Consider the following 26,647-nt stretch of genomic DNA (forward strand, 5'->3'; position numbering starts at 1 on the left):
AAGTACTTTTTTAAAAAGCTTTCTTTTGTATTTCATTCCTCTTTGCCTAGTAATAATTAGTATCCTTCGAACTTCTTCAAAAGATATTGTAAATAACACAGTTTTTTTTAAAGAAATTTAATAGGCCTATAACAATTTTAGTTATGCAGTACGTATGTTTTTTGTTTGTTTTTTTAGTATGTTTTTTTTAAATTTAGAGTTAAAAACATAAAGTTTCAATATCGATGTGATCACTTCGGGGATTACTTAGTGTGTACAATTAATTAAATATAAAGAAGTGTTTTTAAATGTCATTATATTTCTCATTGGAATATGTGTATATAATACAGTATAATCCTTCGTAGATATTTCATGGCTACATTACAAAATAACTGTTACATTATAATTGTATTATCTATTATTAGGCCTTCCTTATACCTAGCTGAAATAGGTCCGACAATATTTGTCCCCTCTGTCAATGTCTGAACTAAAATGCTAAGCTAAACCTATACACCTGTCCGTCAGTACAGGCATAGTAGGCTAGCCTAGACCTACTAGTTCCAGGCCTACAGTATTACTAACTAGGAAGGAGCCTAGGCTAGGGCCAGGCTAGGCCTAGACTGCTGGCAGATTAAAATATAATTATTAGGCCTACGAACCTGTTAAAATGTTGGCCATTTCTTCATCTATTTCTCGGATCTTCAACAAAGCGTCTTCCTTCGACATTATATTAGACTAATCTTACTAGGCCTATTGAAGCATTTAATATATAAATTGCGATGAAAGGTGTCTTTTACTTACAAACTCTAGATTTTGAATGATTACTTTAAAAAACCGTTGGCCATGATCCCGCCGGGAGCTAGGTCATCGACCACACACAGTGTTGTTTTTCAACTATAACCAAAAATTTATCGCTGGCCTTTTACCCAGAATGTATAAGGTCATTATACTGCTCAACGTTAAAGCATGGAGGTATAAACCTCCATGGTGGTTAAAGCAAATCTGTAAAACGTCTGGACCAACAGTAATACGACAGACAATAATAATGACACATGTTTGTTGCAGTCCGAAAAAAAAGCGATAAGTTGGTGCCAGTAAACTGAAGTAGGTACAGTATTTGCTACCCTATTTGCTAAGGCATTATAATTCAATTCATGGAAATACTCCCAATTTTCGAGTAACATGTGGAATTGGTGGTTCGCTGCCCGGCAAGCTTTGGAATTTACAATTCGTTTTACAAGCATGTCATAAGACGCCATTTTAAGGACGAGTATAACAATCGGCAACCTCCTGCAGTTGACGATGGAAACATCAGTAATAAGTATGCCTGGAGAAAACGAGGATGCCAATTGAGGATGAAGTAGAACTAGGCCTAGACTAGGAGACATACGAAGTTAATGAAGAAAAAAACTATTATAACGGGGATGATTTATCAACTGACGATAGTAGTAGTGATAATTCTAGTATTGTTATACTGTTAATGATTGTTTAATATTAATTATCTTGCTGATGCTCAGCAAGAAGGCCTACTAACTAGAGGATGAACAAGCAGATAATAGTATAAAAAATGCTGATTTCTTTCTACTAAAATTAAAGGAGAGAAACAAGATTCCACAGGTAAGCCATTTTGCTTTAAAATTACAACAATTATGCATTTTAAACTATTTTTTATTAGAGAAATACGTCTATTTCCTAGGCCTTGCTGGTACTGTTATATACAGGACTATTAGCTATAGTAACTATAGGACTTGGGTACTAGGCCTAGGCCTAGGCATTATACACTCTAAGTTTATGTTGCATTTTTTTGTGACCAATTTCATTGTATACAAATAACATTTTTTTTGTTAGGCTGCATAGCTCCCCAACTAAAGCACAACTTAGTTTTTAAACATATTAAAACTTGAATATAAAAAATATTAAATCAATATTATTTTCTTTAGGTGGTTGCAGTGCAATCGATTATTCAAAGCACAAACAGTTTGATTACCCAGATTCTTTCATCAGTTGAAACTGAAGTGCTAACTGCTCTACCGTTGTGTGAATATAAGGATATTGACAATCTATTTTAAGTAAAACATTTCTCAAAATAAGTATTTTTAAGAATATTAAAATAGAATTGACTTCAATTCAAGCAAAAATAGTCTTGATAGGATATAGTATGATATTGACTTCTTATCTTAAGTAAAACATTTCTCAAAATAAGTATTTTTAAAAATATTGCGAATCTCAATTTAAGCAAAAATAGTCTTGATAAGATAGTATGATATTGACTTCTTATTTTAAGTAAAACATTTCTCAAAATAAGTATTTTAAAGAATATTGCGAATCTTGATTCAAGTAAAAATAGTCTTGATAAGATAGTATGATATTGACTTCTTATTTTAAGTAAAACATTTCTCAAAATCAGAATATTGCGAATCTGAATTCAAGCAAAAATAGTCTTGATAGGATAGTATGATATTGACTTCTTATTTTAAGTAAAACATTTTTCAAAATAAGTATTTTTTAAAATATTGCGAATCTCAATTTAAGCAAAAATAGTCTTGATAAGATAGTATGATATTGACTTCTTATTTTAAGTAAAACATTTCTCGAAATAAGTATTTTTAAGAATATTGCGAATCTTGATTCAAGTAAAAATAGTCTTGATAAGATAGTATGATATTGACTTCTTATTTTAAGTAAAACATTTCTCAAAATAAGTATTTTTAAAAATATTGCGAATCTCAATTTAAGCAAAAATAGTCTTGATAAGATAGTATGATATTGACTTCTTATTTTAAGTAAAACATTTCTCAAAATAAGTATTTTAAAGAATATTGCGAATCTTGATTCAAGTAAAAATAGTCTTGATAAGATAGTATGATATTGACTTCTTATTTTAAGTAAAACATTTCTCAAAATCAGAATATTGCGAATCTGAATTCAAGCAAAAATAGTCTTGATAGGATAGTATGATATTGACTTCTTATTTTAAGTAAAACATTTTTCAAAATAAGTATTTTTTAAAATATTGCGAATCTCAATTTAAGCAAAAATAGTCTTGATAAGATAGTATGATATTGACTTCTTATTTTAAGTAAAACATTTCTCGAAATAAGTATTTTTAAGAATATTGCGAATCTTGATTCAAGTAAAAATAGTCTTGATAAGATAGTATGATATTGACTTCTTATTTTAAGTAAAACATTTCTCAAAATAAGTATTTTTAAAAATATTGCGAATCTCAATTTAAGCAAAAATAGTCTTGATAAGATAGTATGATATTGACTTCTTATTTTAAGTAAAACATTTCTCAAAATAAGTATTTTTAAGAATATTGCGAAACCTAATTTAAGAAACTTTGTCTTACCTAGAAAAATATTTATTGTTTTAAGTAATTTTTAGAATTCATCAATCTTGATTTAAGAAAAATTATTCTTGATAGGGATAAATATATTGATTTCTTATTTTAAGTAAAATACTTTTCAAATTATGTATTTTCAAATCTTGTTTTAAGCAAAACTATTCTTAATAAGAAGAGAATGATATTGACTTCTTATTTTAAGTAAAATATTTCTTGTAATAAGCATTTTCAAGAATATTGCGAATCTTGATTCAAGTAAAAATAATCTTGATAAGGGTAGTGTGAAATTGACTTCTTATTTTAAGTAAAATATTTCTCAAAACAAGTATTTTCAAGACTATTGCAAAACCTAATTTAAGAAACTTTGTCTTACCTAGAAAAATATTGATTGTTTTAAGTAATTTTTATAATTCATCAATCTTGATTTAAGAAAAATTATTCTTGATAGGGATAAATATAATATAGATTTCTTATTTTAAGTAAAATACTTTTCAAATTAAGTATTTTCAAATCTTGTTTTAAGCAAAACTATTCTTAATAAGAAGAGAATGATATTGACTTCTTATTTTAAGTAAAATATTTCTTGTAATAAGCATTTTCAAGAATATTGCAAAACTTAATTTAAGAAAATGTGTCTTTTCTAGAAAATTATTTCTTGTTTTAAGTAATTTTAAATCTTGACAAGAAAAAAAATACTTATTTTAAGAATTTTTTCTTAAAACAAGATTTTTTTTTCTTGCTTAGAATTTCAAATTTTGCTGTGTGCTGAAAGATATTAAGACGCGACCAGTGAAATATTTCGGACACACAATTAGGAAGGGGGAAATACGACTGCTGAAACTATTCGGAAAAGTAGAGGGATGTAGTAGTCATGGCCGTCAACGTTGACGACCACGACTATAGGGCATATTTTGTGTTATAGGTCTACCAACCAAACCGGTTATTCTTAATTCAGTTTGCAGATATATGCAAATGCTTTGTTAAAGAATGGAGGTTCGGCTCTTCCGACATTGATTGTTCCATTGAATGACACCTTAATAATGTTACTACTATACATCCTCCTACGTGGAAATAAAAACTAATTGAAGTATCGATATATTACCAACCCACACTCATTAAGGGATTTAAGCGTCCCTACTCCTGATGAGCTCCGGGATCCCATGACACGAGTAGAGTAGCCGCCATGGTCCCACCCTGGCTAAGGATGTCCAAAAGCAGTGAAAATTGTCTCTGGTCAAAAACTAAATAAAAACAGTACGATTAAATCTCGACGACAAATATTTATTACAATAGGAACCATCTCTACTGCCAATAAGTACACAATTTACACTAGAGACCATCTATAATGCAAATAAGTACACAATTAACACTAGGGACCATCTCTACTGCAAATAAGTACACAATTAACAATAGGGACCATCTCTACTGCAACTAAGTTCACAATTACCACTAGGGACCATCTCTACTGCAACTAAGTTCACAGTTAACACTAGGGACCATCTCTACTGCAACTAAGTTCACAATTAGCACTAGGGACCATCTCCACTGCAACTAAATACACAATTATCATTTTTTTGTTGCGGTTCAACATATTTTTTAGCTAGATTCAGTAGCATAGGGCGAATGTAATTTTAATAATAAAACTGAGCATCCGTACCTTACACAGATGGATAGACGTTCTTGGACAGAGATACTCTCTCTGAATCTTGTAGTACCATTTTGTAGTGTCATCTTTAATCAAATCGATCAGATAACCGTATTGGTGAGGGAGGCGTCATTCGAAAATAATTGAAGAACTCGTCTTTATTGGTCGCCAGATTATGCTTTACCAACGTTTGAAACTGACCTTTCTTTCAGATCAGACTTCGTTCTTGTTTTCCCCTTCTGGCGAAATAAATAAAATGATAGCGGAAAGAATATCTTCCTCATTATCATCTGATGATGACCATCCAGAAACGGATACCAGTTTAATGAAAATAATGTCTGACACTGTTATCTTATGCGAGGTCACAGAAAACGTGACGGAACAGGTGTGAATGTTTTTCACGGAACGGTAAATGGGCGCGTCACGTTGAAATTAACGGCGCCCATAAACTATGTCGATCTATTTGTCAGTAGGCTAGCTTACTACTACCCTGCTAATGTAGACCTATGCTAATGACGTCATTGTCGTAAAAAATGTACCCACACACCAATATACAGACAACGGAACATCTTACCTTTGTAGATTATCCGTCAAACGTGTAAACGGATAAATAGTTTTTTTGCCAAAATAACAAATAAGCTCAAAATGGTTAGTAGATTGTGGTGGTCTAGATTCCTCAGAGATTATTCTAATACATGTTTGCAGAAATATTATTATTATTTATTTGTATTTCCAATTTAGTTTAGTAGCCAAAACCCTGCAGACAAAAAAATACATCCTGTTTTACCAATTTTCAATTTATGAATATTGAATTCAAAGGATAGATTCTAATTGAGACCTAAACACCTACTTTTTAAAATCTATTTTTGTTAAGTTTTAAATCAAATTCTTAACCGCTAAAACGTATATTGGATTTAGATGCTTGTAAACTGATTGAACCGACCTAAATTACCCTAGCAAGCTTCGCCAACCCACCCTGAACTCTACTGGAGCCCTTGGTGGACCGCAACCTTGGTTCTTGCTTCGCTTGCAAGGCCTATTTAATCCATTCGGTTAGGCGTCAAATATTATGCCATTTTGGTTAAATAATTGTCGTTGAAGGACGCATTTATTCGTAACCATTCTTAAATATTTTTCTTTCTTCATCTCGATAAGTTTCTTATATTCACTCGGCATTTTATGAGAGTTGTTAAATGAAAATCTGGATTTCCCATCATAGTGAAATTTAATTTTTCGTCCATCAGGTGCAATGCCAAATGGATAAAATCCATACAGTGATATCATATCGCAAAACTGCACGGCAGCAGTGTACAAATACAGGCCGGATGAAATTTTATCTTTTATGTTCCAGAATCTGGAGAAAAAAAATTGAGATGTTGTAGGCTTAAGCCAAACTACTATACTTTTTCATAATTTTGAGTGGCGCAAGTTTTCTTAAGGAGACTGGCAAGCTTTCAAATACTAACAACTTAAGAAGGTCTAGGCCTACTAGACCTTCGCTTGAAATGAAATGCCTGCATTTTTAGCTCGACTTGTCATTCCTATCCTTTCAAATCACTATACGCCTAATGCATTGCATTTAGATACAGTTTTCTCATAAGAGAAAAAATAGTTCTAACTCTGTCAGTAAGCTAGCCTCATCAGTAAACTACTACCCTGCTAATGTCTGGGCATCATCGTTAGACATTTACCCACACACCAAAATATAGACAACGTCATCTCTTACCTTTGTAGATTATCCGCTAAACGTGTAAATGGATAAGCAATTGAAATATCCAAGTTTACTGTGTCAAAATAATGAATAAGCTCAAAATGTTTAGTAGTGTGTGGTCTAGATTCCTTAGAAAACCACAAAATAACATTTTTAAACTCAGCTCTTAATCTTTCCAAATTATACCTTGGATCACAGATACTATTATTTGTAATGCATCTTTGCAAAAATGCCATTGACTCCTCCTGATTGGCAGAAATTATGTTCGTTTTGTGTCCAACATCATTTACAAATTCTTTTATAGGAGCCATGTTTGATCTCATCACAAAGTCATGAGCGTCGATTTCAGAGCCACATCCACTGTTCAGAAGAATTCCCCCATTGCCGACTACTGCGCATGTGCGATGCCGAGAAATTGTCTTTCCTTTTTTTTGTAGGTATTTGTAAAAATGAGTAGCCTTTCTGAATTGTAGCAAATTCGAATATTTTCCACGTTGAATAAAAGGTATTAAGACACTTGAATTGAATTCCTTCGTTTTTTGCCTGTGAGTAAAGTATAAATATATTATCCTTAGTACATTGTTCTTGGCTATATAATATAACAGATATTGCCTTTTATATCTTATATTTAACCTCTAAGCAGTCAATATCTGTATAATAACACACTTGAATTGAATTCCTTCGTTTTTTGCCTGTGAGTAAAGTATAAATATATTATCCTTAGTACATTGTTCTTGGCTATATAATATAACAGATATTGCCTTTTATATATCTTATATTTAACCTCTAAGCAGTCAATATCTGTATATTAACACACTTGAATTGAATTCCTTCGTTTTTTGCCTATGAGTAAAGTATAAATATATTATCCTTAGTAAATTTTTGCCATGTTGATGACAATGTTGAAATAATATTCGTCTAGGCCTATCCTTTATGTATTTTGTTAACGTAAAACTACTTTTTTTACATTTTACTTTTTTATTATTTGTTCTTCTTTCTAACAAACAATGCTAAGCGCAATTTGCAGGCTGACTATAACATTTACAATTAAAAGTCAACAAAGGTAAAACATGAATAATGATTTAATTCAAAACACGTATAAATTGAGAATGACTAGTTATAAATATCCAATGAATTGCTTGATAAAAGGCAGAAATTGTAAAACGACGACGAAAGTTAACCGAAAACACAGTTTTTACAAACCTTAATACGACGACAAAATTATTATTAATTATTTAGGCAAAAGATGCAAATTAAACAAAAGACGGCGCAAGAAGAAAATATAAAATCGTTAAAACGAAAAAGAGGTTTACAACCAAGATTATGAAGAGGCAAATTAAGGTAAAAATACGAAGCAAGATCACAATCAAACTTAGAAAAAACACATTTAGGCCTATATAGGAAAAATAAATAGACTTGCTTGCACAGTCTTCTTGACATTCGGAGAAAACTACAAGAGCTTCTTGTTGAATTAATCGTACGGAATAAAGGCTTATTATTAAAGATTTTGGAAAGAGAGAGTGAGTTGGCCTATTGTGTAGAAATAAAAGGAAAGTTAGATTGGGCGAAAGGTAGAGGACACTGCGCGTTTGGTGTGTGGGAGGAATCTGTTTGCAATCCGTACGCCACAACACAGCAACAGTCAACTGGCCTGTATGTAAAACTTGGTTTCCACACGGACATATAACGCAAGGACGTTCGTAGACGCAATGCAAGCGGTAAAGAGTTCGTGTAATCCATCGCTTGTGATTGATTACTAATGCTTGGTTCACACTAGAGACGCAACACAACGACGTAACGCAACGTAAGGGATTTGACCAATCACAAGCGATGGATTATTTGAAATATCACTTGTCATTGGTCAACTCGCTTGCGTTGCGTCTACGTCATTGCGTTGCATCCACGTGGGAACCAAGCTTCACTTGTGTTGCGCTTGCGTCGTTGCGTTGCGTCCTAGATGTGAAGCAAGCATAGCGGGGAACATTATTTTCTTAAAAAAACAACAAAACAGACAGAACAGAACTTTGTATTTATTAGACATCAGGGACACTTTCAGAGACCCAACCATCGAATCAATCCAGATCCTACCGAAAGGCAATGCAATCCTCGATGCTAATAATAAACATTTTATTTTGAACAACAAACAGTATAATATTATATTGGTATATTTTGATATATCCCATATATATAATATAAGATAAACAAATGTTGGCAGGACCAACGTGGTAAATCAATATCATTGAAGTCAATTGGTTACAAATGGACAAACTTACCTTAAGTTGAAAACTTTGGTTAAATCAATGGTTTTACTAAATTCAGTATCAAGTAATTCCTTCAACGGCTCCTGAACAGTTGAGAACAATCTGTGAATAAAAAAAAAACATATTGTATTTCTTAACAAGCAGTATTAAAGAAATAACTATAAATAATTATGTTTTACTAACCTTTGACAATACAGTATGTTTGTGTCTTTACTGCGTGTTGATAAAGATAGTAGAGAAAATGAAGTTACCAATATAGATAAGGTTGTTATAAACATAAACAAGATAAGCCTTTGACGTCTATGCATGGCTGTCTATATAAATCAGATAATAAACATAATATAAAAATAATACGGTATTTATTATAATAGTACATTATTTACATTGAGTATATATATATATATATATATATATATAAATCATACTGTAAATTATAGAAACAGTGCTCATATTCGGAACATGATCTCATAATCGCGTCGAGCATAGCTCATTGGCGAAAGTTCCGTATTTTTTAGTTGTATGAAAAAATGTCTCTGGCTGGACATTTTTTCATACAACTAAAAAATACGGAACTTTCGCCAATGAGCTATGCTCGACGCGATTATGAGATCATGTTCCGAATATGAGCACTGTTTCTATAATTTACAGTATGATTTATATATAATTTACACAGTGCTACGCAACATCATTGATTTATATATATATATATATATATATATATATATATATATATATATATAAATCAAAGAGCTGCATAGGCAGGATATAGAAAAAAATCAAGATCAAATAAGTTAAAACTGCCTCAATATAGATTTATTTTAACGACATGTTTCGTTATATATAGCCTTTTGTTTGTTAACATCTTTGATTGGTTGATTTGTTTTATTATGTAATTTTGTGACTTATATATGTTATCCTTTGTTACAATTCTTTTCACCTGATGATGGGCTATGCCCGAAACATGTCGTTAAAATAAATCTATATTGAGGCAGTTTTAACTTATTTGATCTTGATTTTTATATATATATATATATATATATATATATATATATATATATATATATATATATATATATATATATATAATATATATATATATATATATATATATATACATCAGGCACAGAACATGAATTCTAAACCGCCCGGTGATATACTGAAATGTAATTATAATTAACTTGAAACAAAGATGAGGAAATCTGTACTGTGAGAATGAGAAAAAGTATCCCCAACCGAGATTCGAACCCGGAACCTTCTGCTTTTGATATGCAGATGTCTTAACCATTAGACCACTGGGGATGTCATGGTATAGTTCAAAAGTATCAGGGACAGGTTGTATAAAATGTTCAACAGATGCAATTATCAATAAGTCTACTGAAAGATATTAAGAGACGACAATTGAAACGACCACGACTATAGGGCCTATTTTATGTTATAGGCCTATCTTAGTTTAGTTTGCAGTTTATGGGCGCATGCTTTGTTTGAGCATGGAGGTACATGTACGTGGAAATAAAAACCAATTGAAGTTGACCAACCCTCCCATTCAGGGATGATGAGTTCCGGGATGTCAAGTAGAGAAGCCCGTCATGGTCCTACACTGGCTAAGGGGGAAGCTTGATTATCTAATTGTATAATAATAATAATTTAAATATTTTAAATAATAACGTAGTTTTTTATTCTCAATTTTATATAAATCAAAAAGTTAAAATTAATAAATTAAACAGTGTATAGCATGGTATAAACATGGATATCAAGTAGATCAGCAGTGAAGTCAACTGATACAATGTATTTGTCAATGACAGAAAACAGCTACAATAACACAACATACACAATGGTGCTGACATTTATTGACTTTAAAAAGCATCACATGAGATACATAGAATATAAAAACATAACACCTAGACATATATCTATAGAATCTAACATAAAATACCTGTATTTGATACCGTGATCAAAGCCTGCGTATAGGCTTAATAATAATTGAAAATATACCCTTATGTTATATTAGAAATGTGAATTAACGGGTTTTCTAAAAGCAAATAAATAAATAAAAGGCGTAATGTTGACAGAAGGGTATAAAATGCATTCAAAATGCGTACTTACTGTCAATGTTTTGAAGGAAACTTATAACTTAAAACAAAATAAATACTCTGACAACGGTACGGTATTGAAATATTGTGCTGTGTTGGTTCACAAAAAATCACAATAAAATAAAGACAAAGGTAAGTCATGGAAGAGTGAAAAGTCATCGGAGCTAATACGATCCAGACAATTCTTATCGAACTCTCGTCATGCAAAAACACAAAGAGGGATTTAATGGCAGTATTATTCAATGCACTTTACGGGTTTAGCTTTGCACTTGGCTTTTTTGAGCTGACACCGTAATAGAGGTCACCGGGTCAGATCTACCTGAAAGAACTTTAAACATGAATACACACACCTCATATTAATTCCTTTCAATCATTTTATTGATAAAGTCAATAGGTCAAAGGTCATTCAACCACTGAACTATCTGTGGGAGTGCACCCAGCTTTATTATTTTTATCTTTCTGGTTTTACGTTTTATTTCTATATTATTTGTACTTCATGGTACTTGAGAGGCCTTAATAAGTTAAAGGTCAAATGTCAAATGACAGGGTTCATGTTAACATTGAACATATTGTCTTTTCGTTTGTGTAAATCTCTCAAAGAGAGATAGTAGAGACTACCAATTATACAATTCTTAATTTCAGTTTGGACGAATATTTTCATACAGCTTAATTAAAACTGTTTAAATATTTCAAATTTTTATTTTTTATATAAATGCATTTAATAGTGACAATTATGAACATTTCAAATTGCACTCGTGAAATACACGCGCATATGTTACTTTTCGTTTTTGTTCAAAATTTTTTCATCAAAGCACGCACTTATTCGTAACCATTCTAAAGTACCCATCCTTATTCATCTGTACAAGTTTCTTATATTCACTCGGCATATTATGTGTTATGTGTGCATATTACATCAAACTGTCACCCACAACTTTGTAGTGTGCAGTCATTTACACTTAGAACTAATAACAACAATTAAAAATAATTATATATATATATATATATATATTTTCCTGGGAAGTTTTATGTAGGGGAATTTTACAGTAGGCGGAGGTTTGTACTCTCGGAGTACCCTCTAGTTTAAAATGTATTTCTGTTATGCGTGATTTGAACAATTTAGTCAATTTGAAATGGTGAGGATTTTTTGTCAACCACCCCTATTAAGGAGGAACCTCTATTGTATTAAGAAGACACATGTTGTCTCGAAGGTGTCCCATTAAAAGGGGTCAAGGGTAGGCCTACTATAAGTATTCAACTTTCTATCAAAAGGTTTATATTACCGTAGGCTTAAATGTGCCTTAGGCCTACACTGTGTACTTACGAAATGTGTTCTAAGCTCAAAATAGTGTTTATTTACTAGTTATTATCCATTTTCAGTATTGACTGAGAATTTAAGAATATTGATATACAAAATTTTAATACTACGCCACTTTCAATTTTTGTAAATTTCTAACCGATTCGAGCCAAAGCTGTCAGTAGATACAGTCTAACTTACTATCGCAAGTCAGATACGTGTCTAGCTGTAATACATACTTCGAGTAAAGTATTTCACTGACAACGAGTGGGTCACACTTCCTAAATTACTTCTTAAAATGTTGATCTTTTTACACATAAAAACTCAAGTGCAATCAAGACAGCCGAAAAGAGAAAAGTAATGTAAGTTTTTTAAACTAAAATGTGCTGGATAATTCAGCTTCGAAGATTGCATTTATTTGTAACCATTCTAAAGTACCCATCTTTATCTGTACAAGTTTCTTATATTAATCCGGTATATTATAAATTGTTTTAAACCCAAAGTGCAATCAAGAAAGCCGAAGCGAGAAAAGTAATGTACAGTTTTTAAAACTAAAATGTGCTGGATAATTCAGCTTCGAAGATTGCATTTATTTGTAACCATCCTAAAGTACCCATCTTCATTCATCTGTACAAGTTTATTATATTCATCCGGTATATTATGAATTGTTTTAAACCCAAATTTAATTTCCGATGCATAGTGATATGTAAGGTTTCTTCCATCAGGTGCAATGCTGAAAGGATAAAATCCATACAGTGATATCATATCGCAATACGGTAAAGCTGCAGTGTACAAAAACAGTCCAGATGAAGGGCCATTGGTCAAGTTGAAAAACCTGCAGAAAAATACAATATTACCGTACTTTAGAAATAATGTATGCCTAAATTTGGAATATTGTAATGAATTACTTAGTACATTTACTCCGCATATACAGAAAATGTAAAGAGAAAAATATCTGACCTTTTTATCGGGTTTGACAGGTATTTGAATGGATAAGCTAGTGATATATTCACCAAATTGTGTCTTGCAAAAAAATTTAGCACCTCAAAATGCTTAAAAGGTGTAACGTCACGTACTTTAGAAAACCAAAGTATGGCATTTTTTAACTCTTTTAATCTTTGCAAACCATACGAAGAATTACAGACGCCATTATATTTTCTCATGCAGGCCCGAAATTCTCTTCTTGCTGCGTTATTTACAGACATTACGTTCGTTTTGTTTCCAACATCATTTACAAATTCTTTTATAGGAGCCATGTTTGATCTCATCACAAAGTCATGAGCGTCGATTTCAGATCCACATCCACTGCTTCGAAGAATTCCGCCACTGCCGACTACTGCGCATGTGCGATGCCAAGAAAGTTTCTCTCCTGCTCTGCCCTCAATATACTTGCCGTAATGTCTAGCCTTTACCATCTGTTTCAAACTCGTATATTTAACTTGTTGATGAAGAGGTATTAAAATATTTGATGCAAAAATGTTAGCTTTGTCCCTATGACAAAAAAGATCGAAAAATGATGTTTGTTACAAGCATAAATTATTTATATTCAAATGTTTCAATTGTTTTTTGCAATCAATTAATTGTGATAGGATATTACACAACACTTAAAATACATCATTTAAAAGGTTTAAACAGATAAAAAGATAAACAAATACAGTTTTTTAAATCAATGCATTGTTGAGACAGTTGGATATAACAATACAGACATCGAAATCAATAAAAAGTTTGATAAACAAGTTTAAAATATTATATAATAGTGTGTACCAAAGTTGGTTATGAATTTCCTTGCTTTTTCCGTCTTAATTTCTTGTAAAGCAAAAGCAATCATCGATATCATCATCATCATCATCATCATCATTGTCGTCGTCATTATTATTATTGATCAATATGATAATGGCCTGATGTGTGTAGACTTAATTCAAGTAAAAATGTTTTAGTGTCAACGATTATATTATTATATAAGTCAATTATGCTCTCCAGGTAAAATCTTATCCTGAGATGAGTAGTTCATAGTAGTCACTACAGTTTTTTTTAAATACATTTTACTTTCTATGGACCTGAGAGATTCCAAAATAAAAGATTGAATGAATGAATGACTGAATTATTAATATTACGAATTTAAAGAGAAATAAATGTATCCTTATTACTTTACTAATTTTAAACTTCTTTTTGCTCGTTGGTAACCAAATAAATATTATTATTATTGGTTTTTTTAAATTTACTTGCAATACTTTAGTAACTTTAATAGACAATGTCCTCGTAAAACCTAACATTTGCGCGCACACACACATACACACAAAACCTGTTCACCATGGCTGATATCAATCTTAAATCCAATTATCTTTCTACATATATAAATTAAATGACAGGATAAGCAATGTGTTTTTTATTTTTATGTACAATGACTGAAATTATAATGTTTTTTTAACTCAAATACGAATGAAAGAAATAAATGTTTATTTGAATTTGAATTTGAACTAATGGAGAAATAAATGTACGTATTTTGCTATATCAAGTATTAGATATAGAAACATAAACAAACTAAAAAACACATTTTTGTCATTGAATTCAAGTAAGTACAGGCCTATTTAGATAAACTTATTATTATTCAAAGTAATTTTAAGTGGGATCTTAATACTGTGGATATCGTTTCTAGAGCCTCCAGATGTTTGTTTTCATTAATAATAATAATAATAACACTAATACTAATAATAATAATAATAATAATTATTTGGAACAACACTTTTTTAACAGTGGCACACATGCGTAGATGGTGCGTCCTTAATTTCTTAAGAAATAAAAGCTATTGTTGCATGTATTAATGACTTAATCACAGTGTATACTTATAAGACCGGTATTAGAATATGCTGCATCTGTTTGACATGGCGCTTTGTCTCGATCCAATTGTAAGGCTATTGAAAGAGTACAGAAAAGGGCCTTTCGAATTATTTATGGTCTGACTAAATCAATTATGATAATGCTCTTTCAATTATTAGTATTCCCTCACTTGAGGAAAGAAGGGATCTACCTACACTTGCTTTTGGCAATAGTTTGCTGAATATGATGAATTCAGAGATATGCTCCCCCCGTATTACAAACTCTCTAGAACTTTGAGATCTAATCATTAATTTGCTTGAAATTCCGAAATTAAAGACTGAGATATAGAAAGTCCAGATTTGAAATTAGCATCATACTGTATTTGATGAGCTTTTTAAAAAATTAACTAGCATGTAACTGATCTAATTTTCTTTTTTTGTCTCAAACTTACCGTAAGTCGAATACCTTGGCTAAATCAATGGTTTTATTTAATTCAGTTTCAAGTAATTCCTTCATGGTTCTCCTCGGCGGCTCACCAGTTACAAACGACCTGTGAACACAATCTTGATAACATAATATTGATTAAAACAATCTAGTAGGCAGATGTCCAATTAAAGTACAAATGCATTCGATTCTATAAAGGTAACTTACTCAATATTAACATTATCTGCCCCTAGACCAGTGTAGTAGATATAGGACAATCACTTATAAGGTCCTAACTTGGAAAAATGAAGTATTGGGAGACTATATGAAAGCGTGACCAAGCAATAAGTGTGTGGTATATTTAAAAAAATTCAATCAAGCATAATTTTATAATTACACATCGATACAAACAATGGATACTGTACACAGGCCTAGATGACAGGTGCCATAAGAGTGGAATTTGCCGCGTGTGTGCATTGTGTTGGCGACGTATTTTTTGACCTACTGTAGTGCCACGGTTGTATGTAACTCACAACACTTTTAACTTCATTCCCTAAGTCTCAAATGAGACAAGCACAATAAAATAGTTTATCCAGCCATAATCGAGTTAATCGCTGTTGGATGCGTAAGAAATAAACAAAATTACAATGAGCTCATAATTTAAAAGATCTTTATTAATCAGATTTGTTTTTACTAACCTTGAGAAATACGTTCTGTCTATGTATTTTATACTTGTTTTGGATAAATGTAATAGGGTGAATGTAGTTGCCAATATGGAAAAACTTGTTAGAAACGTTAACAAGGTGATCGTCCGTTGTCTAAACATATCGAAGTTATCAGACTTCTATAAAATTAGATAAATAACATATTCTTATATAATTTATTGTAGAAAACATAGTAATGATTACTGACATTTTTATCCAAGGTACAAAACCCGATAAAAATATATACCAAAAAAAAAACAATACTAAACTATGTAACTATGTAATATACAGAATACTATCGTTTAAATTTCTCATTAAATAGCCTAATTGCACATAGAAAGAATTTTTTTTATTTTTTTTTATTTTTTTTTTATTTCATACTCATCCAACAGCGAGTAACTCGCCAATTACAGGATGGATAAACTATTTAATAATTTATCGTGCTTATAAACTAAGTCTCATTTGAGGCTTAGGGAGTGGAGTTGAAAGAGTCATGAGTTACAACCCTGCACTAGGTCAGGATTGAACCCGGGACCTTGGGATTGGAAGGCAAGCACGTTAACCACCAAGCTACAGCTCCACTTTTTTTCCACAATTTGCCATTAAATTGTACATGTAGACATGTAGTTTTTTTTCTATAGTCTTATCGCAGATCTCATTTCTACCTTCGAAGACATTTTATTATTCTCTGTAATTTATTTAAATTAGATAAGCTATATAACCTCATGATGCAGCAAAAACTGTTTAGAATGAATGTTCTTTGCCTGATTTGTTTATATTATATGTATAACAATAGAAACACGCTGTTTCTATTGTTATAATATTTCTTTTATTCCTGTCCACCCAGGCAGCACTTGCCAACTCATTTGCTATTACTTTATCCAAATTCCCTCATTGCACTGATGAAGGGCTAGTGTTGCCCGAAAGCTCTGCTAACTTTTCTGGATGTTTACTTGATCGTTTTGATTTAGCTTTTCGCTCTTTTTTTTGTATCTCCATTGAGATCCAGCCACTGATACCCACAGCATTGTCATTCTTTTCAGTAATTTGCCTTTGGATTTATATAAATGTATATATCTACATCTATTACTAATTATTTTACTACTGTATTATACTATTATTTACTAGTAGTTAAATTTATAATATGATTTGTTTGATTTAAATAAAATTGAAATATTATAGTTATACAGGGAGTAGAGCTAGATAGGCATGAAGTTGCCTTTTCTCTTCTTCCTTTTTATCCAACTATTTTAAAAATGTTTTATATATTATAATGTTATATTTATGTATTTGTTTTTAACATTTTTGGATGAATAAAGAAAGAATATATATATATTAAAAATAATAATAATTTAAATAGACTCTATAGTTCACTATGTCGGTCGGTCTGTCTGTCGGTCCGGTATCACTATGCGTTTTATCGCTTTCTGACCTTATCTTGATATCAGTTTAATCTAGCTAAGTCAATTTTTCACAGTATATTCCTTATGGCCAGGAATCGATGTGGTTATGTTTTCACGGTGCGCAATAAAAAATTACGCGGTCTACGCACGATTTAACGAAATCACGTTTGTAATTCACAACCATGAATCACAATTAAATAAAATTTGGTACTCATAAATTTCAGGGCATAAATCATCATATGGCAATACAATTACGTGCGTATCGCATGTAACGCATGCGTACGCGCGCTTAAATTTTTTTTATTTTCGATGAAATAAGAGTACGTTTCAGGCAATTTTAAGCGTTTACAAAATTGCCATGAGTGCGCAGATTTTTGCGCGCGCACTGCGCGTTAAATGTTATCTCGCACTCTTTTTGCCCGATTTCTGTTTTCTTGACTTACTTTTCAACTCAAAATTACGTCAAAAGTGACAGGCTACGCACGTGTAAATTAAAAAAATATAAATGTTTTTAAACATTTCAACATTTTTAAACATGTTCAGTAATTTCGGTCAGTTGGTAGGTTGGTCGGTCGGTCGGTCGGTAAATACTAATGAGCACGCGACTGCAGCCATCTATATGGCCTTCTTATTCTTAATTTTATATAATTAAAAAAGTTAAAATTAAAATAAACAGTGTATAGCATGGTATAAACATATGGATATCGAGTAGATCAGCATTGAAGTCAACTGATACAATGTATTTGTCAATGACAGAAAACAGCTACAATAACACAACATACACTATGATGCTGACATTTATTGACTTTAAAAAGCATCACATGAGATACATAGAATATAAAAACATAACACCTAGACATATCTATAGAATCTAACATAAAATACCTGTATTTGATACCGTGATCAAAGCCTGCGTATAGGCTTAATAATAATTGAAAATATACCCTTATGTTATATTAGAAATGTGAAGTGAGAGAAAAGAAATAAATATAAGGAATAAAATGGGAAGATGTTGAAAAAGGGTTATAAAAGGCAATACAAAGGCGTACTTACCGTCAATGTTTTTGAGAATAAACTTATAACTTACAACAAAATAAATACTCGGTACGGTATTGAAATTGTGGTGTGTTGAATCACAAAAAACGACCACAGGTCACAACAAAATACAAGACAAAGGTAAGCCATGGAAGAGTGAGAAGTCATCAGAGCATACGATCCAGACAATTCACAAATAGGGATTTAATGGCACTTTGTTCAATTCGATCTTTATCTCTTAAATCGTTTCAAATAAAATAAAAAAAATATTTGTATTTATTGTGTCTATTACATATGTGTGTGTTTCGATTATACTAGAAAGGTAGGCAGGCCAATTTATATATTTTCTTTTATTTTTATGTCTTTACGCAATGTGGCCAAGGATTACCAATAGTAAATTAATCACTGTCCTATCAGTATTTAGGATGTAAATTTACCGCACTTTTGTATACCTATTACCTATTAGCTCGATACTTCAATCATGTGATATTTAGCCATTAGAGTATTCACATGTCTTGGTTCGTAGGTTACTAAAAATGACAATTATTGCAATGCAATCATGAAATTAGGATGATAAATCGAATAACATCGATCGACCATTTCTTTAAAAATGTAAATATCTAAAAAAGCAATGGGGCTCAAACTTACTTTAAGTTGAATATCTTAACTAAATCAGTGGTTTTATTAAGTTCTTTTCAACTAATTCTTTCGTGGATCTCCTCGGTGCTTCAGCAGTTTGCAGAAATCTGAATAACATGAATTAGCGGTATTAAAAGAGAGAGTCTAATAGGCCACGATGTCCAAAAGCAGTGACATTTTATTACATTTAACAATAGGAACCATCTCTACTGCAAACAAGTACACAATTTACACTAGAGACCATCTCTAATGCAAATAAGTACACAATTAACATTAGGGACCATCTCTACTGCAAATAAGTACACAATTAACATTAGGAACCATCTCTACTGCAAATAAGTGCACAATTAACAATAGGGACCATCTCTAATGCAAATAAGTACACAATTAACATTAGGGACCATCTCTACTGCAAATAAGTGCACAATTAACAATAGGGACCATCTCTAATGCAAATAAGTACACAATTTACACTAGGGACCATCTCTACTGCAAATAAGTACACAATTAACACTAGAGACCATCTCTAATGCAAATAAGTACACAATTAACATTAGGGACCATCTCTACTGCAAATAAGTACACAATTAACATTAGGGACCATCTCTACTGCAAATAAGTGCACAATTAACAATAGGGACCATCTCTAATGCAAATAAGTACACAATTTACACTAGGGACCATCTCTACTGCAAATAAGTACACAATTAACACTAGGGACCATTTCTACCGCAAGAGGTACACGATTAACTCTAGGGACCATTTCTACCGCAACTGAGTTCATAATTAACAATAGGGACCATCTCTACTGCAACTAAGATCACAATTACCAATAGGGACCATCTCTACTGCAACTAAGTTCACAGTTAACACTAGGGACCATCTCTACTGCAACTAAGTTCACAATAAACACTAGGGACCATCTCTACTGCAACTAAGTTCACAATTAGCACTAGGGACCATCTCCACTGCAACTAAATACACAATTAACATTTTTTTTGTTGCGGTTCAACATATTTTTTAGCTAGATTCAGTAGCATAGGGCGAATGTAATTTTAATAATAAAACTGGACATTATCGTACCTTACAGAGATGGATAGACGTTCTTGGACAGAGATACTCTCTCTGAATCTTACCATTTTGTAGTGTCATCTTTAATCAAATCGATCAGATAACCGTATTGGTGAGGCGTCATTCGAAAAATAATTGAAGAACTCGTCTTTATTGGTCGCCAGATTATGCTTTACCAACGTTTGAAACTGACCTTCCTTTCAGATCTGACTTCGTTCTTGTTTTCCCCTTCTGGCGAAATAAATAAAATGATAGCGGAAAGAATATCTTCCTCATTATCATCTGATGATGACCATCCAGAAACGGATACCAGTTTAATGAAAATAATGTTTGACACCGTTATCTTATGCGAGGTCACAGAAAACGTGACGGAACAGGTGTGAATGTTTTTCACGGAACGGTAAATGGGCGCGTCACGTTGAAATTAACGGCGCCCATAAACTATGTTGATCTATTTGTCAGTAGGCTAGCTTACTACTACCCTGCTAATGTAGACCTATGCTAATGACGTCATTGTCGTAAAAAATGTACCCACACACCAATATACAGACAACGGAACATCTTACCTTTGTAGATTATCCGTCAAACGTGTAAACGGATAAATAGTTTTTTTGTCAAAATAACAAATAAGCTCAAAATGGTTAGTAAATTGTGGTGGTCTAGATTCCTCAGAGATTATTCTAATACATGTTTGCAGAAATATTATTATTATTTATTTGTATTTCCAATTTAGTTTAGTAGCCAAAACCCTTTAGACAAAAAAATACATCCTGTTTTACCAATTTTCAATTTATGAATATTGAATTCAAAGGATAGATTCTAATTGAGACCTAAACACCTACTTTTTAAAATCTATTTTTGTTAAGTTTTAAATCAAATTCTTAACCGCTAAAACGTATATTGGATTTAGATGCTTGTAAACTGATTGAACCGACTTAAATTACCCTAGCAAGCTTCGCCAACCCACCCTGAACTCTACTGGAGCCCTTGGTGGACCGCAACCTTGGTTCTTGCTTCGCTTGCAAGGCCTATTTAATCCATTCGGTTAGGCGTCAAATATTATGCCATTTTGGTTAAATGACTGTCGTTGAAGGACGCATTTATTCGTAACCATTCTTAAATATTTTTCTTTCTTCATCTCGATAAGTTTCTTATATTCACTCGGCATTTTATGAGAGTTGTTAAATGAAAATCTGGATTTCCCATCATAGTGAAATTTAATTTTTCGTCCATCAGGTGCAATGCCAAATGGATAAAATCCATACAGTGATATCATATCGCAAAACTGCACGGCAGCAGTGTACAAATACAGGCCGGATGAAATTTTATCTTTTATGTTCCAGAATCTGGAAAAAAAATTGAGATGTTGTAGGCTTAAGCCAAACTACTATACTTTTTCATAATTTTCTAGGCCATGTCAATCGCAATTTTGAGTGGCGCAAGTTTTCTTAAGGAGACTGGCAAGCTTTCAAATATTAACAACTTAAGAAGGTCTAGGCCTACTAGACCTTCGCTTGAAATGAAATGCCTGCATTTTTAGCTCGACTTGTCATTCCTATCCTTTCAAATCACTATACGCCTAATGCATTGCATTTAGATACAGTTTTCTCATAAGAGAAAAAATAGTTCTAACTCTGTCAGTAAGCTAGCCCCATCAGTAAACTACTACCCTGCTAATGTCTGGGCATCATCGTCAGACATTTACCCACACACCAAAATATAGACAACGTCATCTCTTACCTTTGTAGATTATCCGCTAAACGTGTAAATGGATAAGCAATTGAAATATCCAAGTTTGCTGTGTCAAAATAATGAATAAGCTCAAAATGTTTAGTAGTGTGTGGTCTAGATTCCTTAGAAAACCACAAAATAACATTTTTAAACTCTCTTAATCTTTCCAAATTAAACCTTGGATCACAGATACTATTATTTGTAATGCATCTTTGAAAAAATGCCATTGACTCCTGATTGGCAGACATTATGTTCGTTTTGTGTCCAACATCATTTACAAATTCTTTTATAGGAGCCATGTTTGATCTCATCACAAAGTCATGAGCGTCGATTTCAGAGCCACATCCACTGTTCAGAAGAATTCCACCATTGCCGACTACTGCGCATGTGCGATGCCGAGAAATTGTCTTTCCTTTTTTTTGTAGGTATTTGTAAAAATGAGTAGCCTTTCTGAATTGTAGCAAATTCGAATATTTTCCACGTTGAATAAAAGGTATTAACACACTTGAATTGAACTCCTTCGTTTTGTGCCTGTGAGTAAAGTATAAATATATTATCCTTAGTACATTGTTCTTGGCTATATAATATAACAGATATTGCCTTTTATATCTTATATTTAACCTCTAAGCAGTCAATATCTGTATATTAACACACTTGAATTGAACTCCTTCGTTTTGTGCCTGTGAGTAAAGTATAAATATATTATCCTTAGTACATTGTTCTTGGCTATATAATATAACAGATATTGCCTTTATATCTTATATTTAACCTCTAAGCAGTCAATATCTGTATATTAACACACTTGAATTGAATTCCTTCGTTTTTTGCATGAGTAAAGTATAAATATATTATCCTTAGTAAATTCTTGCCATGTTGATGACAATGTTGAAATAATATTCGTCTAGGCCTATCCTTTATGTATTTTGTTAACGTAAAACTACTTTTTTTACATTTTACTTTTTTATTATTTGTTCTTCTTTCTAACAAACAATGCTAAGCGCAATTTGCAGGCTGACTATAACATTTACAATTAAAATTCAACAAAGGTAAAAAATAATGATTTAATTCAAAACACGTAAAAATTGAGAATGACTAGTTATAAATATCCAATGAATTGCTTGATAAAAGGCAGAAATTGTAAAACGACGACGAAAGTTAACCGAAAACACAGTTTTTACAAACCTTAATACGACGACAAAATTATTATTAATTATTTAGGCAAAAGATTCAAATTAAACAAAAGACGGCGCAAGAAGAAAATATAAAATCGTTAAAACGAAAAAGAGGTTTACAACCAAGATTATGAAGAGGCAAATTAAGGTAAAAATACGAAGCAAGATCACAATCAAACTTAGAAAAAACACATTTATATAGGAAAAATAATTAGGCTTGCTTTCACAGTCTTCTTGACATTCGGAGAAAACTACAAGAGCTTCTTGTTGAATTAAGCGTACGGAATAAAGGCTTATTATTAAAGATTTTGGAAAGAGAGAGTGAGTTGGTCTATTGTTTAGAAATCAAAGGAAAGTTAGATTGGGCGAAAGGTAGAGGGCACTGCGCGTTTGGTGTGTGGGAGGAATCTGTTTGCAATCCGTACGCCACAACACAGCAACAGTCAACTGGCCTGTATGTAAAACTTGGTTTCCACACGGACATATAACGCAAGGACGTTCGTAGACGCAATGCAAGCGGTAAAGTAGTTCGTGTAATCCATCGCTTGTGATTGATTACTAATGCTTGGTTCACACTAGAGACGCAACACAACGACGTAACGCAACGTAAGAGATTTGACCAATCACAAGCGATGGATTATTTGAAATATCACTTGTCATTGGTCAACTCGCTTGCGTTGCGTCTACGTCATTGCGTTGCATCCACGTGGGAACCAAGCTTCACTGGTGTTGCGCTTGCGTCGTTGCGTTGCGTCCTAGATGTGAAGCAAGCATAGTGGGGAACATTATTTTCTTTAAAAAACAACAAAACAGACAGAACAGAACTTTGTATTTATTAGACATCAGGGACACCTTTAGAGACCCAACCATCGAATCAATCCAGATCCTACCGAAAGGCAATGCAATCCTTGATGCTAATAATAAACATTTTATTTTGAACAAGAAACAGTATAATATTATATTGGTATATTTTGATATATCCCATATATGATATAAGATAAACAAATGTTGGCAGGACCAACGTGGTAAATCAATATCATTGAAGGCAATTGGTTACAAATGGACAAACTTACCTTAAGTTGAAAACTTTGGTTAAATCAATGGTTTTACTAAATTCAGTATCAAGTAATTCCTTCAACGGCTCCTGAACAGTTGAGAACAATCTGTGAATAAAAAAAAAACATATTGTATTTCTTAACAAGCAGTATTAAAGAAATAACTCAGGTACTAAAAATAATTATGTTTTACTAACCTTTGACAATACAGTATGTTTGTGTCTTTACTGCGTGTTGATAAAGATAGTAGAGAAAATGAAGTTACCAATATAGATAAGGTTGTTATAAACATAAACAAGATAAGCCTTTGACGTCTATGCATGGCTGTCTATATAAATCAGATAATAAACATAATATAAAAATAATACGGTATTTATTATAATAGTACATTATTTACATTGAGTATATATATATATATATATATATATATATATAAATCGTGGTGAATTTAACGCAGACCATGAAAGCGAAAGGTGCTCGATACAAAATGTAGAGCCAAATATAAATAAATGAAAGACGCTAGTAAATTACCAACTGAACATTTTATTGCACTACAGGCTGTTTCATGAGTATGAACTCAATCTTCAGGTGCTTGGCTCTGAATGATAGTCACAAGTGAATACAAAAAGCTATAATGAAGTCTTAAGGCAAACTGTTTATGTGAACAATAGTATGCTAATTAGCAAGTACAACACATCTCTATTTCCTGAACAGTCTATTGTTAACCAAATTCTTATTATCTAAATTACTGATACTTTAGTAGAAACTTTCTCCTATCGTCGTCGACACCACGAAGTGACACTAACCGCGTAATTGATAAAAACAGCGTTTCGAGAAAAACGCGATTGAAGAAACGAGCTTCACAAAACACACGATTTCGTCCTCAAAAAAATGTCACTAAGATTTTTAATTTACATACATACAAAGTTAGACAATCCAGCTACCCGTTACTTTAATTTAATTTTAATCATATTAATTAATTACCAAGTAAATTAAAGTTAAACTTTAGTGTCACTTCGTGAAACCGAAAAATTCATTTCCCTACGTAGTTTACGCTTACGAAGTGACACTAACGCAGTTAGTGTCACTTCGTGAAACCGCAAATTCGATTTCACCGCGTATTTCTAGTGCGTTGGAAGTGACACTACTGTGTAATTCATAGCTTTCCAATGCAATGATCCTACATCATAACAATTAAGTATGGTCCTTGATAAGTGAACACTATTATATATACATTACAAACATGCATGTCTCCTTTAAGCCCTGCCTGCACTATCCGACTTGCTTCATCTTCCATTTCCATCAAATTTTTGCTCAAGAACCATCTCTTCCTTATTTATTACATGGCCATCTCCTCGGAGATGGCCATTTAATGTATTGTTTTCATTGATTTCCCTTTTGATTCTATTCATTTTTCCATTATTTTAGTTTGTTAGTTTTCATAAATTCTATTTATTTTTATTAAATTTTTGTATGTTATTGTCTTATCAAATTGCATTTTTGTGAGGTTCTCTCTATCTAATGATCACCTTCGACTGGAAGGACCACCCTAGTAAAATATTGTTGAAATAAATAAAATCAAACTTAATGTGACCAACATTAATTTGATGTGCTTATATGGACACAATGGCATAATATCACTCCATATTTGGGCACATCAAACTTTTTTTGTCAAACTAGTTTGATAGTGCAGAAAGGGTTAGGTTATTTATAAATGAAACAACCACATCAAATAAATCTAAAAACATAGTTTGACCTACTTTAACACTTTTAATAAAAACATCAAATTACATAGACATATAAATAGGCCTATCTGGAATGTACAGTAAGCATAATGTACATATTCATATTTTTTTTCCATATTATTAAATATTATTTATTTTTTCAACATTGAACGATTAATAATTCAGTAATACAATTGGTATTTCAGCCAGTATTAATTTATATCAAAAATTATTCTCTATTGTTATAAATCATTAAATACTTAATCAATGTCGTTACATTATTTTTTTTCTATTACCAGTATGCTTTTTAATTTATTCAATCCATTGTTCTGTGATGTACACATCATCTAAAATGCTCATATAACATAAACACTTGCTACAGGCTGCCTACATACACCTCCCCCATTTTTAAACCTTGAACTTGATACCTTCTCCCTTAAATTGATGTAGATAGATTGCTTGTTGATCGAATTTCGGTTGTTCCCCCTTATCTTATTTTCTTGAAACTGTTCTGAAAAAAAAAACACATTTTAAAAATAACAGTGAT

General features: G+C 31.9%; 3 protein-coding genes across 3 annotated transcripts; all 3 read right to left on the reverse strand.

Annotated features, from left to right (window-relative positions):
* Positions 1–5,098: 5,098 nt before the first annotated feature.
* Positions 5,099–13,447, reverse strand: LOC140058118 (CMP-N-acetylneuraminate-poly-alpha-2,8-sialyltransferase-like). Its single transcript, XM_072103672.1, has 6 exons — positions 13,287–13,447; positions 11,046–13,161; positions 9,126–9,256; positions 8,955–9,044; positions 6,697–7,224; positions 5,099–6,324 (listed from the first exon to the last, which is right to left on the reverse strand). The coding sequence occupies exons 3-6, from the start codon at positions 9,248–9,250 to the stop codon at positions 6,024–6,026; spliced, it is 1,044 nt and encodes a 347-aa protein (XP_071959773.1). The 5' UTR covers positions 9,251–9,256; positions 11,046–13,161; positions 13,287–13,447; the 3' UTR covers positions 5,099–6,023.
* On the reverse strand, positions 12,897–19,708 carry LOC140058119 (CMP-N-acetylneuraminate-poly-alpha-2,8-sialyltransferase-like). The gene is made up of 5 exons (XM_072103673.1): positions 19,357–19,708; positions 16,265–16,410; positions 15,595–15,693; positions 13,287–13,817; positions 12,897–13,161 (listed from the first exon to the last, which is right to left on the reverse strand). The coding sequence occupies exons 2-5, from the start codon at positions 16,390–16,392 to the stop codon at positions 12,897–12,899; spliced, it is 1,023 nt and encodes a 340-aa protein (XP_071959774.1). The 5' UTR covers positions 16,393–16,410; positions 19,357–19,708.
* A 1,755-nt stretch (positions 19,709–21,463) lies between these two features.
* On the reverse strand, positions 21,464–23,805 carry LOC140058120 (CMP-N-acetylneuraminate-poly-alpha-2,8-sialyltransferase-like). Its single transcript, XM_072103675.1, has 3 exons — positions 23,747–23,805; positions 22,159–22,680; positions 21,464–21,764 (listed from the first exon to the last, which is right to left on the reverse strand). The coding sequence occupies exons 1-3, from the start codon at positions 23,803–23,805 to the stop codon at positions 21,464–21,466; spliced, it is 882 nt and encodes a 293-aa protein (XP_071959776.1).
* Between the last annotated feature and the right edge of the window lie 2,842 nt (positions 23,806–26,647).

The sequence above is a fragment of the Antedon mediterranea genome, chromosome 9, assembly GCF_964355755.1.
Source record: "Antedon mediterranea chromosome 9, ecAntMedi1.1, whole genome shotgun sequence".
NCBI lineage: Eukaryota > Metazoa > Echinodermata > Crinoidea > Comatulida > Antedonidae > Antedon > Antedon mediterranea.

Bases quoted from the DNA above. Each gene is read 5' to 3' on its own strand.
- LOC140058118 (XM_072103672.1), bottom strand. From the start codon at position 9,250: ATGCATAGACGTCAAAGGCTTATCTTGTTTATGTTTATAACAACCTTA. The intron at 7,225-8,954 runs GTAAGTTTGTCC...CTTTACTCACAG, and splicing joins ACCAAAGTTTTCAACTTAAG to GCAAAAAACGAAGGAATTCA. The intron at 6,325-6,696 runs GTAAGAGATGAC...TTTTTTCTCCAG, and splicing joins TTAGCGGATAATCTACAAAG to ATTCTGGAACATAAAAGATA.
- LOC140058119 (XM_072103673.1), bottom strand. From the start codon at position 16,392: ATGTTTAGACAACGGACGATCACCTTGTTAACGTTTCTAACAAGTTTT. The intron at 15,694-16,264 runs GTTAGTAAAAAC...TTGTGTTCACAG, and splicing joins GACAGAACGTATTTCTCAAG to GTCGTTTGTAACTGGTGAGC. The intron at 13,162-13,286 runs GTCAGATATTTT...ATTTTTCTGCAG, and splicing joins CTGTCAAACCCGATAAAAAG to GTTTTTCAACTTGACCAATG.
- LOC140058120 (XM_072103675.1), bottom strand. From the start codon at position 23,805: ATGTCCGTGTGGAAACCAAGTTTTACATACAGGCCAGTTGACTGTTGC. The intron at 22,681-23,746 runs GTACGGATTGCA...CTTTACTCACAG, and splicing joins GACTGTTGCTGTGTTGTGGC to GCACAAAACGAAGGAGTTCA. The intron at 21,765-22,158 runs GTAAGAGATGAC...TTTTTTTTCCAG, and splicing joins TTAGCGGATAATCTACAAAG to ATTCTGGAACATAAAAGATA.